The 12,099-nt window shown below is 39.5% G+C and overlaps 1 protein-coding gene across 3 annotated transcripts in view; it reads left to right on the top strand.

The window, feature by feature from the left end:
• Positions 1–12,099, top strand: part of SEMA3D (semaphorin 3D) — a 204,918-nt gene that overhangs the window by 170,593 nt on the left and 22,226 nt on the right. For all 3 annotated transcript variants that reach the window (XM_020800516.3, XM_073000805.2, XM_078394234.1), the window contains exons 12-13: positions 5,179–5,401; positions 9,896–9,984. In XM_020800516.3, the coding sequence (XP_020656175.3) occupies positions 5,179–5,401; positions 9,896–9,984 (312 nt within the window). The remainder of the gene's footprint in view (positions 1–5,178; positions 5,402–9,895; positions 9,985–12,099) is intronic.

Below are 12,099 nucleotides of genomic sequence, written 5' to 3'. Positions count from 1 at the left end.
AACCTGACAGATACTTGCTGCAGCTTGTAAAAGTTATCCTGCTTCCTAATCCCAATCAGGAAGGGGTTCCTGACATATCAAGTTTTGAATCTCTGTTTGTATTTAGAGACATGGCACCCTGCCATAAAATTACCTAAGTGCCTTCAGGCAACTCTTGCCATCCTCTGGGTATTGAAAACGGACGCAAAGAACAGAGATGATTCGGTCCAGTTCCTGGCTTCATATCTAGCATGCCTAATGTTTTCTAAACAGAGCCAAATCTTAAGTGCTGAAATTTATCCAAAACCTGAGTCCTTAACTAAATTTAATTTCAAGATATCTGCCAAATGGTATATTTGGTATTGGAAGAATGTGCTCAGAGATTATTACCTCTTGTTTCTGTTTAAAAGGTCTGTGTCACATGGGGAATCTGCAAACTTAAAGGAAGCATCTTAAACACATTATAAACTGTCTGTTTCTTAGATAGGAGAGGCTCCTCTTTCACAGATTATGTTATAGCTCCACCTGGCAGGAAATATAGAGGAATTATCTAGTTAGCATGAGAAGATTGAGGCTACAATTCTGGAACCGTTGATCTCCACTGGGACCACAGATAAGTGGTTTCAGCATTGTGGTGCATGCTTAGCTGTAATGATTGTTTGAAGGAATGGTAGTCATCAACAGGACGGAGTAGGATTTCTGGTTGCGGTATGTATAGTCCGTGCTTTTAATGAGTCATTGAAGAGCTAGAGAGATTCTGAATTCAGTCTTGATTAATTTCATCTCATAAATTAAGTTCTCCCTTCCTGCCATCATGTGATACCATGCTGTTCCATAATATTAAATGTACTTAAGTTTAGGAGACTCCAGTCCAAATCCCTGCTCCCTCCCTTTCCCAGTAGCATTCTACAGCTTTGGTCTTTCAGCCTCAATTGATGCATCAGTGAAGTTAAAGATCATTCTGTAGACATATGTATCATACACGTCAGTTTCAATTTACTCTTTTGGGGAAACATGAAACTCCTCTATCTGGTATGATTGCCTTATGGAGCAGCATTATAATTGCCTCACCTAATTATCAGAGGATTCATCGCACCAGCATTGATGTAGAGCAGATAGCAATCTATTGGTAGGCCAGGACCCCACTCAGTTGGGGTCAGCTGATGATTCGCCAACATGCCTCTCTCCTAAGATACCTTACATAGAAGCAACTGCTAGTTTAGCATTGAGAAACCCCTTTCTTATGAGCTACAGACTCCTCCATCCGATATGGCTGGTGGTAATGGATGGTGGAAGTGATAGAAAATAAAAAGATTAATTCTCAAATACTAGAATTGGCAGTCTCTAATTTGCAGGAGCATTTGAAACATATGTCCAAGTTTGTCACCACTGTAAGGCTTCCCCTATCCTTTTATCTTACACACGGTTAGGAAAGGCAGTAGGGCTCATGGCAGCAGGAATGCAGTGAGGTCCACTGTAACCAGAGGATGCTGTCTATAATGACTTAGAACTTATGAGAGAATTCTGACTGCACTGAGCATCATGGATGCTTTCTCAGAAGGAGACCTTTATGAGTGTTTATGCCAAGAGGCCAAGAGGCAGGACCAGCGAACTGTGTGATGTGGAGAGCATGGGTCCATTGACCTACATGATGTTGGGGAGACATGACCTTTAATATGAGTGACATTTGAGCCTGTTCACTAGTGAGTCTCTTTCTGTCAGTCACCTGAAAGCCTCTTCATGTGTACACCCCTAAGGATGAAATTCTGGCTAGTCTCATCAGAACATGCAAGAATAAGGAATTGCAGTATTCTCCTCCTTTTCAGTGAAGATGGGGAGGGATTCGTGCAGTCCCAATAAAGTTCTCACTTTGGCAAGAATTAAATTTTGCACAAAATTGCACAGCTTTGCATGAATTGCCCAAAACTAAGACAGCTATTTTTTGAAAAAGAATTTGAACCGCCAAAATGATTTGCTCACAGCTTTCCTAACCATCATCCAGTCTATCCGCGCTTTCTGTTTGTAATTTACATTTCAAAGGGGAGCCACACTAGAGACGTTTTGCAGAAATTGCAGAGCCCCCAGCAGTGGGGGGGGGCTCCTTGCCTTGCTGGTTGGAGACACAAAATTTTTCAGGGCTTTATGGTTCTTATTCAGGTCTTACTCATCAGGAGCCTCGTGGTTCAGTGGTTAAACTGCAGTACTGCAGTCAAGCCTCTGCTCATGATCTGAGTTCAATTTTGATGGTCTCATTCTCTTTAAATGTCTCCAACGTCCAGCCAGGGCTGCAATTCTGTTTAGCTATGTTTCATCCTTTTAAGAGAAGAAACATCAGCAGCTGTGCAAATGGTCACCGTGTGTGGTGATTTGAGATATAACCATATGCATATGAAGTTTAGAAATATTACAAATAATAATTTTTATGCTCAAAACACTGACCTTCCATTGAGCACAAAGGCAGCTCCTCCTTCTTTTGCAAGTTTAAGAAGTGCTGGATAGCTCAGTGGCTTAGGCTTCTGGTTATGGATAGAGTCAAGCATAGAGTCCCATCCAGCTCCACAGTTCTGAGGTGGGGAAAGTGTTCTCTACTATTGTGGTCCCCAACCTTGGGCCTCCAGATGTTCTTGGACTACAACTCCCAGAAGCCTTCACCACCACCTCTGCTGGCCAGGATTTCTGGGAGTTGAAGTCCAAGAACATCTGGAGGCCCAAGGTTGGGGACCACTGCTCTACTAGGTAATAAAGATGACAAAGCAACACTGAAAATAGCTAGTGTATTGAGTGTATTTATTCCCCCCCCCAGTGATCATGTATTACACTGACAATCTGACTACAGCTCTCCTGCACTAGCTTCATCACTAAGCATAATCTTTCTAACGTTATTCCTTATGATCCTATCTATGGCTGAAAGCAATAAAAGCAAATAATATGCTGGCTGCAGAGCTTCTTTCCCTCCTCCCGGCCTGATTATATTTTATGGCATATATTGCCTCAGTTTCTAGTAGAACTCTTCTGTAGACCAATTTTATACCACTCAAGAGCATGAGTAATAGGATTTAATGCATTGAGTCTGTATGTGTTTTAATATTTGCCAAAAGAGTGGTTGTGTTAGTCTGTTGCAGCTGCAGCAATAAAGAGCCTTCTACCTTGAAAACTCTGGGTCTATATGCAAACAAATGCACACACTCAAACATACACAGTCGTATAATGGCACAAGATTTGGCACAACGTTGTTGCATTTCCCACAACAGCCACAAGAGGACAGTGTCTTAATAATTAAGAGCATTTGACTCAATCCAAAGCAACTGGGCAGTTCAGTTATATGTTAGTGACTAGCCTGAACCTATATATTTCCTGCCAGCAATGTCAAAGTAAAAAACCCTGGAGGAAAAATATGCTGTCAGAACTCTGGAATGGGGGTCAAATCAATGGCAGGGACTTACTGAATAAGTCCAATTGCTATATCTCTTGTTGCTGAGGGTAGGAGCAACACAAGGATACATATCAATATATTTAGGGCATTTGGCTATGTAGGACCGAGCAACAACATCCTCCTAGATTTCTAAGCCCATGTTTATTGGATAAATTAAAAGTATGGAGTATTAACTTCTTTCTTTCTTTCTTTCTTTCTTTCTTTCTTTCTTTCTTTCTTTCTTTCTTTCTTTCTTTCTTTCTTTCTTTCTTTCTTTCTTTCTTTCTTTCTTTCAGAACATTGCACAATTCAGAATCCTGGGCACACATGACACAGGCAAAATCAAAAACCTGTAATAGATAGGAACAGGGATTTTTAAATGTTCACATGTTTGGAAATTCTTTCACCCTTTCCCAGTATCGAGTTTTTTGAAGGCTTATTGATTTCCAGGGATATCCAGTGTGGTGTAGTGGAGATAATGACTGACTTGGAGTCAGAAGACCTGGCTTCAGGTCCCCACTCATCCACAGACACTCACAATGTGTGTGTGTATAACTGTTAAAACTGTTCATTAAATATCTTGCTTACCTTGAAAAACGCATTAAGGGTGCTCCATATTTTAGATCTTACATGGTGGCATCTCTCTCTCTCTCTCTCTCTCTCTCTCTCTCACACACACACACACACACACACACACACACACACACTTCCTTTTCAACAAGTCAATTTCTATATCAACATTTAATGCAACAAAGTGCCACTGTCATACTTTAACTCATCTGTTTTATATCCTAAATATTTCTTCTCCTTAAAATCAGCATCTACATGGTAATTGCTGATGATAAGTTAGTACTTATCTTGTGTGAACTCTGTGCTCAGGCCTTTGAACTTGTTGGTTATCACCACAGGAGGGCACAATTGTTTTTTTTTAATTATTCAATTTTTAATTACAAGAAAATAACAGAAAGAAAAATAAATTAAATTATGTGGAAACCTACCAAGATAATAAACAATATGAGAGAGAGAGAGAAAAGAAACCCATATACATAATTTACATCAACTCAAGAAGCATAACTAAGTGTGTGCGCTCATCACTGGGATCAATAGAGGTATTGTTTCCTTAACAAACCAATGCTTATAAAGCCCCACACCCCATTATTTCTTCTTTGGGTAGTCACTTTTCCGCTTTTAATAATACAAAGTCCATAAAATCTTGGTAGATATCAACAATGAGGGTACAATTGTAAGGAATGTATTTGGCATGCTATGTCCTTAGTGGGACAAAAGTTAATATGGACGCAGGACTGACTGCAGTTCTACATGTTTCCTGGATGCAGGCTTAACATTGGTTTTCAGTGAAGATGTTTTCCAACTGAGAGTACAACTGAGTGTTAAATTAAAGGATTTTCTCTCTGGATGCTGAAAGTGATTTTTACTTGTTACAGGCAACCAGACCAAAACAACCCACCCCCCAAAAAAAGATTTATCTGTATGCTAGTAAAGAGTTGACTGAATAGCTCAGTGTGTTTGATATATGGCTAAAAAGACAGAGTTTGGGAGTTCAATTCCCCAATGTGTCTTCTGCAAGTAGCCTTGGGCAAATTGCACAGGCCCTGGATGCCCCCAGAAGAAGGGAATGGTAAACTACTTCTGAGTACTCGCTACCTGGAAAACCCTGAAAATGGTCACCATCGGTCAGAATTGATTTGACAGCACATAATTATTATTGTTATATGTCAGTGAAGAAGGAAAACTTATGTCTCTTTTCTTATGCATTCCTTATTCAGTGCCCTAGCAAAACGTACGACCCATTGATCAAGTCCACAAGAGATTTTCCTGATGATGTCATTAGCTTCATAAAGCGCCATCCTGTGATGCACAAATCAGTTTTCCCCATGACCAGAGCACCTGTTTTTACTCAAATCAATGTGGACTACAGGCTAACTCAGATTGTGGTAGATCGTGTCATGGCTGAAGATGGCCAGTATGATGTGATGTTCCTAGGGACAGGTAAGCCCAAGAAGGAGAGGCATGTCATTCCCTCCCCCTTTCTTTCCTATGCATCTTCCTGCAATGAGAGTTTTATAGGTAAAAGGCATTATGGATTTGAGACTTCAGTCTTGAAGATTGTTGAATGAGTGATGTATAATTCCTGATCTGAGGCAATAACTTCAACTGTTAGTTGACTAAGTGCTCCAGATTGCAATTAAGTTGCCATAGTGGATGAACATATGGGATTGAAGGAGGCAAGATACATCACACCAGTATACCCTCACAATATTATTCCCTGTTGTCCCATGGGAAGGGTTTTAAGAGATCAGAACTCAACCTACATCAATTCCATAAAGTAGCTTCTGGTGATATAAGGAAGCACTCACATTCCTATTCATTTCTTAATTGAGCACCATATGTTCTTTAGAGCAATAATTCTATACCATCAAAATATCTAACTGATTTTATTTCCATTATCCACACTTACGAGCTGATCATGAAACACGTAATCATGGTTTGAAATGGATATGCAAACCATGGTTTGCAGCAGACTTCTGTGTTGTGCAAAGGGCGGTTAAGACGGATTCTGCACCTTCCCAGCTCTGCTTTGCAACCTAAGGCACAGTTATGTGGTATAATCCTAATTAAGGTTCAGGTGCTAAGCCATGACTAATACAAATATAGTTAAGTTTTATAGCTACATAAGGCCAGTATGTGAAACAGCTCTAATTCAGTATTGCTGTTTGTTAAAAATAGATGCCCAGATGCCTGCAAGTTGTGAAACTGAATATAATCAGAAAAAAAAATCAGGAACAGGCCACATGGTTGTGGAAACAGTACAAATACAGAAACAGGTGACACCTTCAATCAATCAACCAAACCATTAAGAATATAAAACAAAAAAACTAGAAAACAAACAAAAAGAAAACAAATAGCAAGCTTTCGATGATAAATCATCTTCAAGGCTGTGCATCAAGTTCTTTTGAGTAGTTCCAAATTTATGTACTGTTATTAATGTCCCAAATCCACGTGCCTAATGATATTGAAGCCAGGTTCACTTCTCAGATGGTGATAATGCAGTATGCAGCTTGTTCTCCCAGTCAGTAGGTGGCAGTCAAGAATTCCCACAGAAATTGGAATTAAGTAGGGTATTTAATTCATTTATAAGTAAGTTTACTGAGGGCAGATCCTAGAAAAGTTACTTTTTTTTTTACTTTGACTCCCAGAAGACCCCAGCCGTCACGGCCAGTAGTCATAATTGTAGAGATCTTTTTTAAAAGTGTCAAGTGCAAGGTCAAGCTAAAAGTAACCTTCCCTTACAGTTAGAACAAAAGCTAATGTAGTGTAGAGGGTAACGTAGTTGTCTGCTCAGTATTCATTCATTCATTACACTACATTAGTATCCCACCTTTCCTCCTGTAACAGCAAGACAGCATGCATAGGTCTCTTTCCCTCATAGACTGAGGGAACATAACTTGCCCAAAGTCACCCAGTGAACTTCATGACAGGGTGGTGAATATGAACCCTGATCTCTCTCACTTCCCTGTCTCATACTCTAATCACTCCATCAAATTGCCTGAAACTGGTATGCAACACACTAGGTAACATTAGGCAAGTCATCATCTGTTATCCTAAACTAATTCATAAGTTCGCTGTAGGGGTAACAATCAGTGTCACTTTGGACTTCCCATTGGAGGCGCAAAGGGATGCAAGTGAGTGTGTAAAACAGGTGTACATTTTCCAAGAGTATTGTTAGTCTATTTACCCATCTATTTATTGAAACATTTCTAATCTACCTTATATGAGCAGATTTTTGGCCATAGAGCTACAGTCAATAAAAACACCTTAAAATTGTCTGTTACAATTCAAACACTTTACAACATCTCATCAGTTGAAACAAAACAAAGGCAGCAGAATCACTAGCCATCTCACAGAAAAACTCTGTTCTGCCCTTCACCAGACCGTAAGGAATATGTACATGGAGAGACCCATTCATTGACTTCAACTCAACGGACTTGATTTAACTCTTCTGCCCCCATGTTGATGGTGCCTTAATATCTCACTCTGTGTAGGCAGATCAAGGTAAAGAAATCCACTAGGCAACCATTTTGTAGAGAAAACTATCATGCCTTACATTGTTCGAAGCATTTCTTCCTCTCCCATATCCAAATGTATTGAGATCCACCGTTGCAATTTTTTCTATAGCAAGATGCCATGGTTCAGGTCTGAGTGACAGAACTGTGTGTGATATCCCCCAAATTGTATCATTCCACCAAATGGTCAAGTATCAGTGGCTCATCTCCAAGATAAGGGGTGAGGGAGCCAGCACCCAAATTTGAAAATGAGGTGCCTCTTTCTTGCCCCCCCATGTGAGAATTTATGTATACATATAATCAGAGAGCATATCATTTAAGCCACAATCATTCTCTCATAGTAGGACTCTGAAAGAGTCTGAAAAGATGCAGCTCATTTTCACTACCTTAGAGAGAAGTAAGAATTTTTTTTCAAATTTACACCAAAATTGTATTTGAAAAGCACCTCTGATATTGTGTGACCAGTCAGTATCTCATAGGCATCGACTCAAAATTAAGTTTCAATGGTTGCAATTCTATGGGTCCCAGTGGGAGGGGGGAGCACATTGAGTGTATTTTTTTTGTTTCTTTTGTATGTAACTAAAAAAATTAAAAAGAAAAGTAAATAAAGTCTGTTGGACAGCTCTGCCTGCGCAGCAGGAATGATGTCATAAGCACTGGCAAATCGCCACTGTACAAAGCCTTCTTTTTGTTATTTCAGGGTGGACAGAATTTCATCACATTGTGTACCGGTTGTGCACAGCCCTAAAATAAAAGTCTTTAATCAGTGGCAAACTGTCACTGCTAATAATGCCAATTCTCTTGTGCAGGCAGATATCACCAAACAGGATTTCAGCCACTGAATTGAATGAGACTTATTCTCTGCTAATTGTTTAAAAGATTCCAGCTTTAGTGTCTCAGATCCACTGGAAACTATCTTTAAGTTTTCATCCACACTTTCTTCAAAGCACATAAATGTCAATTCTATTTTAGTGTTCTTTTGTCTTACCAGTCCACCTTGATGAAATATGTTTGTAATAACAAACATGCAGCATTTTGAATGCCATTCAGTTTATTTTTAAATTCAGTAGTAGGTATTTTTTAAACTAGCCTTGTTTTTTTATTTTTTAATTCAAAGATCTTTTGTTTGTTTCATCACTGCTATATGCATATCTCATGTGTAGCTTTGGAATACAACACAGTGAGGGAGGAATACATTGGAAATAGCCCAGAACAATTGATTTCACTTTTGTTGCTGCAGCAGCATGCACAATAAGGCTTTAAAACATGAAGAGGAAGCAAGGTGTACCCGTGACACTGTGGATAGGAAGGTTACCCAGAACTATTCTGCATGCTCTGAGAGATCATGAGTTGTGGTGAAGTGACTTGAATGAAATGTTTGTCTCTTTCCATCTTTGTGTTTAGTTAAGGATATTTGGTAAATGTTGAACATAATTTATTGGCCCCATTTCACAAATGAGCAAAGAAGTTGGAGGGAAAATAGTCTCCCAAAGGCTAATTCAATGAGTCCGTGACTAATCTGGGATCCCGTTGTTCCATGACGTTATATAGAACTAATGTGACTTGCTGAAATCTGTTTCAGCATACTTGGAGAGCTCCTCCATGGTGATGTGCCTGAAGAAAGACCACACACATGTTCCCTCTTTCTTTCTCATATATCTCAACATTTCTTTATTGGATGAACAGGTATAGCTTACCAATATGTAAATATGTTCAATTAAAATAAGCTACTCTATACCAGGTTCTCCTACTAACAGTGAGGCAGATTCACCCATTTTTGTTTCTGTGTCATTGGCAGCCAGTGGTGTAAAGCTGTGGCGTCCAACTCTTGAGTAACCCAGTTGTTTTCAAATTGAAGCTCCCAGAAACTCTGGCCAGCACTAATAACAGTGTTACCCAAAGTTGGGAACCACTGATTTAGAGGAAGAGTGGGGGAACGCTGGCCCTACAGTTGTTTCAGACTTTAGCTCCCAGAAGTCTTAACAATCTTGGTTAGAAGCAAGGCGTTGTGGGAGCTGTAGTCTAAAACAGTGGTTCTTAACCTTGGGTTACTCAGGTGTTTTTGGACTGCAACTCCCAGAAGCCTTCACCACCAGCTGTGCTGGCCAGGGTTTCTGGGAGTTGCAGTTCAAAAACACCTGAGTAACCCGAGATTAAGAACCACTGGTCTAAAACATATGACAGCCTTTTCAGGTAGAACAGAGAAAAGGCCATACCTGAAATGGCACAATCAGAATACAAATCTGACTAAAACTTGTAATGAGGGCACTTAGAACAGGGCTGCTTTCTTTCATTATCTGCTCCATGTAGACTGTTGTGTCTAAAAGAGCAGGAAGGGGGGGGAATTGTTTTTTTTAAAAAAGTTAACCATGTGCTGAAACCTAGGCACTAATTTTCCAGCAATGTCTATTCCTTTCAGATATAGGAACCGTACTCAAAGTTCTAAGTATAACCAAAGAAAAGTGGGACATGGAAGAAGTGATCCTAGAGGAGCTGCAGATATTTAAGGTAAAACTTCAGCATTGTTCAAATGCAATTTAAGGAAAGCAAAATTTAGTAAATTTTGTGGTTCAGAATCATTTCAAAACAAAAATTAGTTTGTCCAGTGTTACACATACTTTAAAGACACATGGACAGAGAGATTAGTCTTTTTTAGCTATACAGGATTCTACAATTTGTTACTGTTTATGTAAAGGTTCTACAGAAACAGCAAAAGAATTGCTACCGAAATTCACCTGAAGTGATCACTGAGGTGAATTTACAAGCTGGTGCTTGGGCAAAACATGTGCAGTAGTTTCAAAGGAAGTCAAAATTATTTTGACTATAGTAACAAAATTACTCACAATGGGAGGGTGGTTGCATCACACACAACAATGTTTGTTCTGGGCTGTTGCTCAAGATTGCTCTTTTGCCATTAAGGATGATGTAATGAGATGTTCTTGATATATTTGCCATGTATTTGTGTCACGATCCATGATCCTGACCTGAAGTCAGCTTCAGGTCAAACAGTGAGTCTCCACACAGTATTTGGGTAGCTTTGAACTAAAGTGAAAAGCCCATGGCTTAAGCCAGTATGAAAAACAGAATGCAAATTGGCTTCAAGTAACTGTGGCTTCTGAAACTTTGACTGTAGGGATGGAATATTCCTTCTTTAAAAGTTCTTGGTGTCATTTTGCTGCTGCCATGGACACCAACCCTAAATATCACTTTGAAAATACCAAGAGTGCTCAGCAGCCTGCCAAGTAATCTGGAATTTCCAAGCATGTACCAATTTGCTGCATATTTACAACATCACGTCAAAGGGAAAGGCACCATATCAGATTTAATACCAAACAGGGCTATTAGTTCAACAGATGTTCCTCCACATTATAAATTTTACCTCCTTTTTTCTTTATAGGAAAAAAAACACACAAAAGTGCCTGTAATTTATTTCTATTTATACAAAGTCATGCCAGATTTATTCGATTTAGTGTAGATTAGGTCAGTAGGGGGTGGGTACTATCATGTCGTCAACACTTGGAGTCTCATGGAAGGAAGGTTTGCCTTCATGAGAGAGTTAACTTGGGCTCCAAAAGAGGTGACTTTTGTGGCCCATGAGAGGTGATTGCAACAAATGGAGAGCCAGAATGTGTGAATGGACCAACTGGATCAAGCATTGGAGACAGATCATTCACACCAGTATCTGACTTTGTGTTCATATCTGTTGCAACAGAGATAGTGCATACAGCTTGCATGTCTTCAGACATGGTACTTTATAATGAGATACTCACTTTTTTTTTTCATTCTGAAATTTCTTGGATGACTTGTAGCATTTTATTGTTGCTCCCTTTAATGTACTTCAGGAAATTAAGGATAGTATTTTTAAAAAATAAAATTAGCCCTTGTATTCTCTCTTTGAAGCTGCTTGGATAACTCAGTGCTTTAGGTATATGGCTGCAGAGGCAGAGATTGGCAGTTTGGTTCTGCACTGTACTTCCCAAGAGAACAGCTGGCCTGTGTAGCCTTGGGCAAGCTACATAGCCCAAGCTACACATCCTAAGAAGAAAGGAATGGTAAATCCTTTCTGAGTACTTTATACTTGGAAAACCCTACAAAAGGTCTCCATTACTAAAATTGACTTGACAGCAAATAATTATTGAATCATTCTCTTTGAAGGAAGATCATGATTATAATTGTACCAAGTAAATAGTGAGTAACTTTTCAAAGGATCATCAATGCAAACAATTAGTCCCCAGTGGATCAACAACTTATAATCAGTATATAAGAGTCTCCACAAAAATGGTATCAGCTGAGAGGTTTCTTTCCTTCCTGCACTTCACACTAAAAAGATGTGGGAAAAAGATCTATAAAGTGGGTTACAGTGCACCATGAGACTTTTGACATCTGTACTGCCACTTCACATACACTGATGGTGTGAACTCTGATCAACCCACCATTCTCCAAAGGGAGCATCAGAGTTGGGCTGAGGGCAGGTGCTCTGTGGATAACAAGGATCAGAAAAGTCAAGTGAATAACTTCAGCTTCCAGTAATTGCCAAGCATAGATGCACACCCTTATTCATGCCCAGGCAGCCTATGGAGCATGTGCCACACACAGCAGAGGCAGGTAGAAATTTTCAATTTT

The sequence above is a fragment of the Pogona vitticeps genome, chromosome 5, assembly GCF_051106095.1.
Source record: "Pogona vitticeps strain Pit_001003342236 chromosome 5, PviZW2.1, whole genome shotgun sequence".
Classification (NCBI taxonomy): domain Eukaryota; kingdom Metazoa; phylum Chordata; class Lepidosauria; order Squamata; family Agamidae; genus Pogona; species Pogona vitticeps.
Note: the sequence above shows the minus strand (reverse complement) of the source record. Positions and strands in the feature narration are given on the sequence as shown.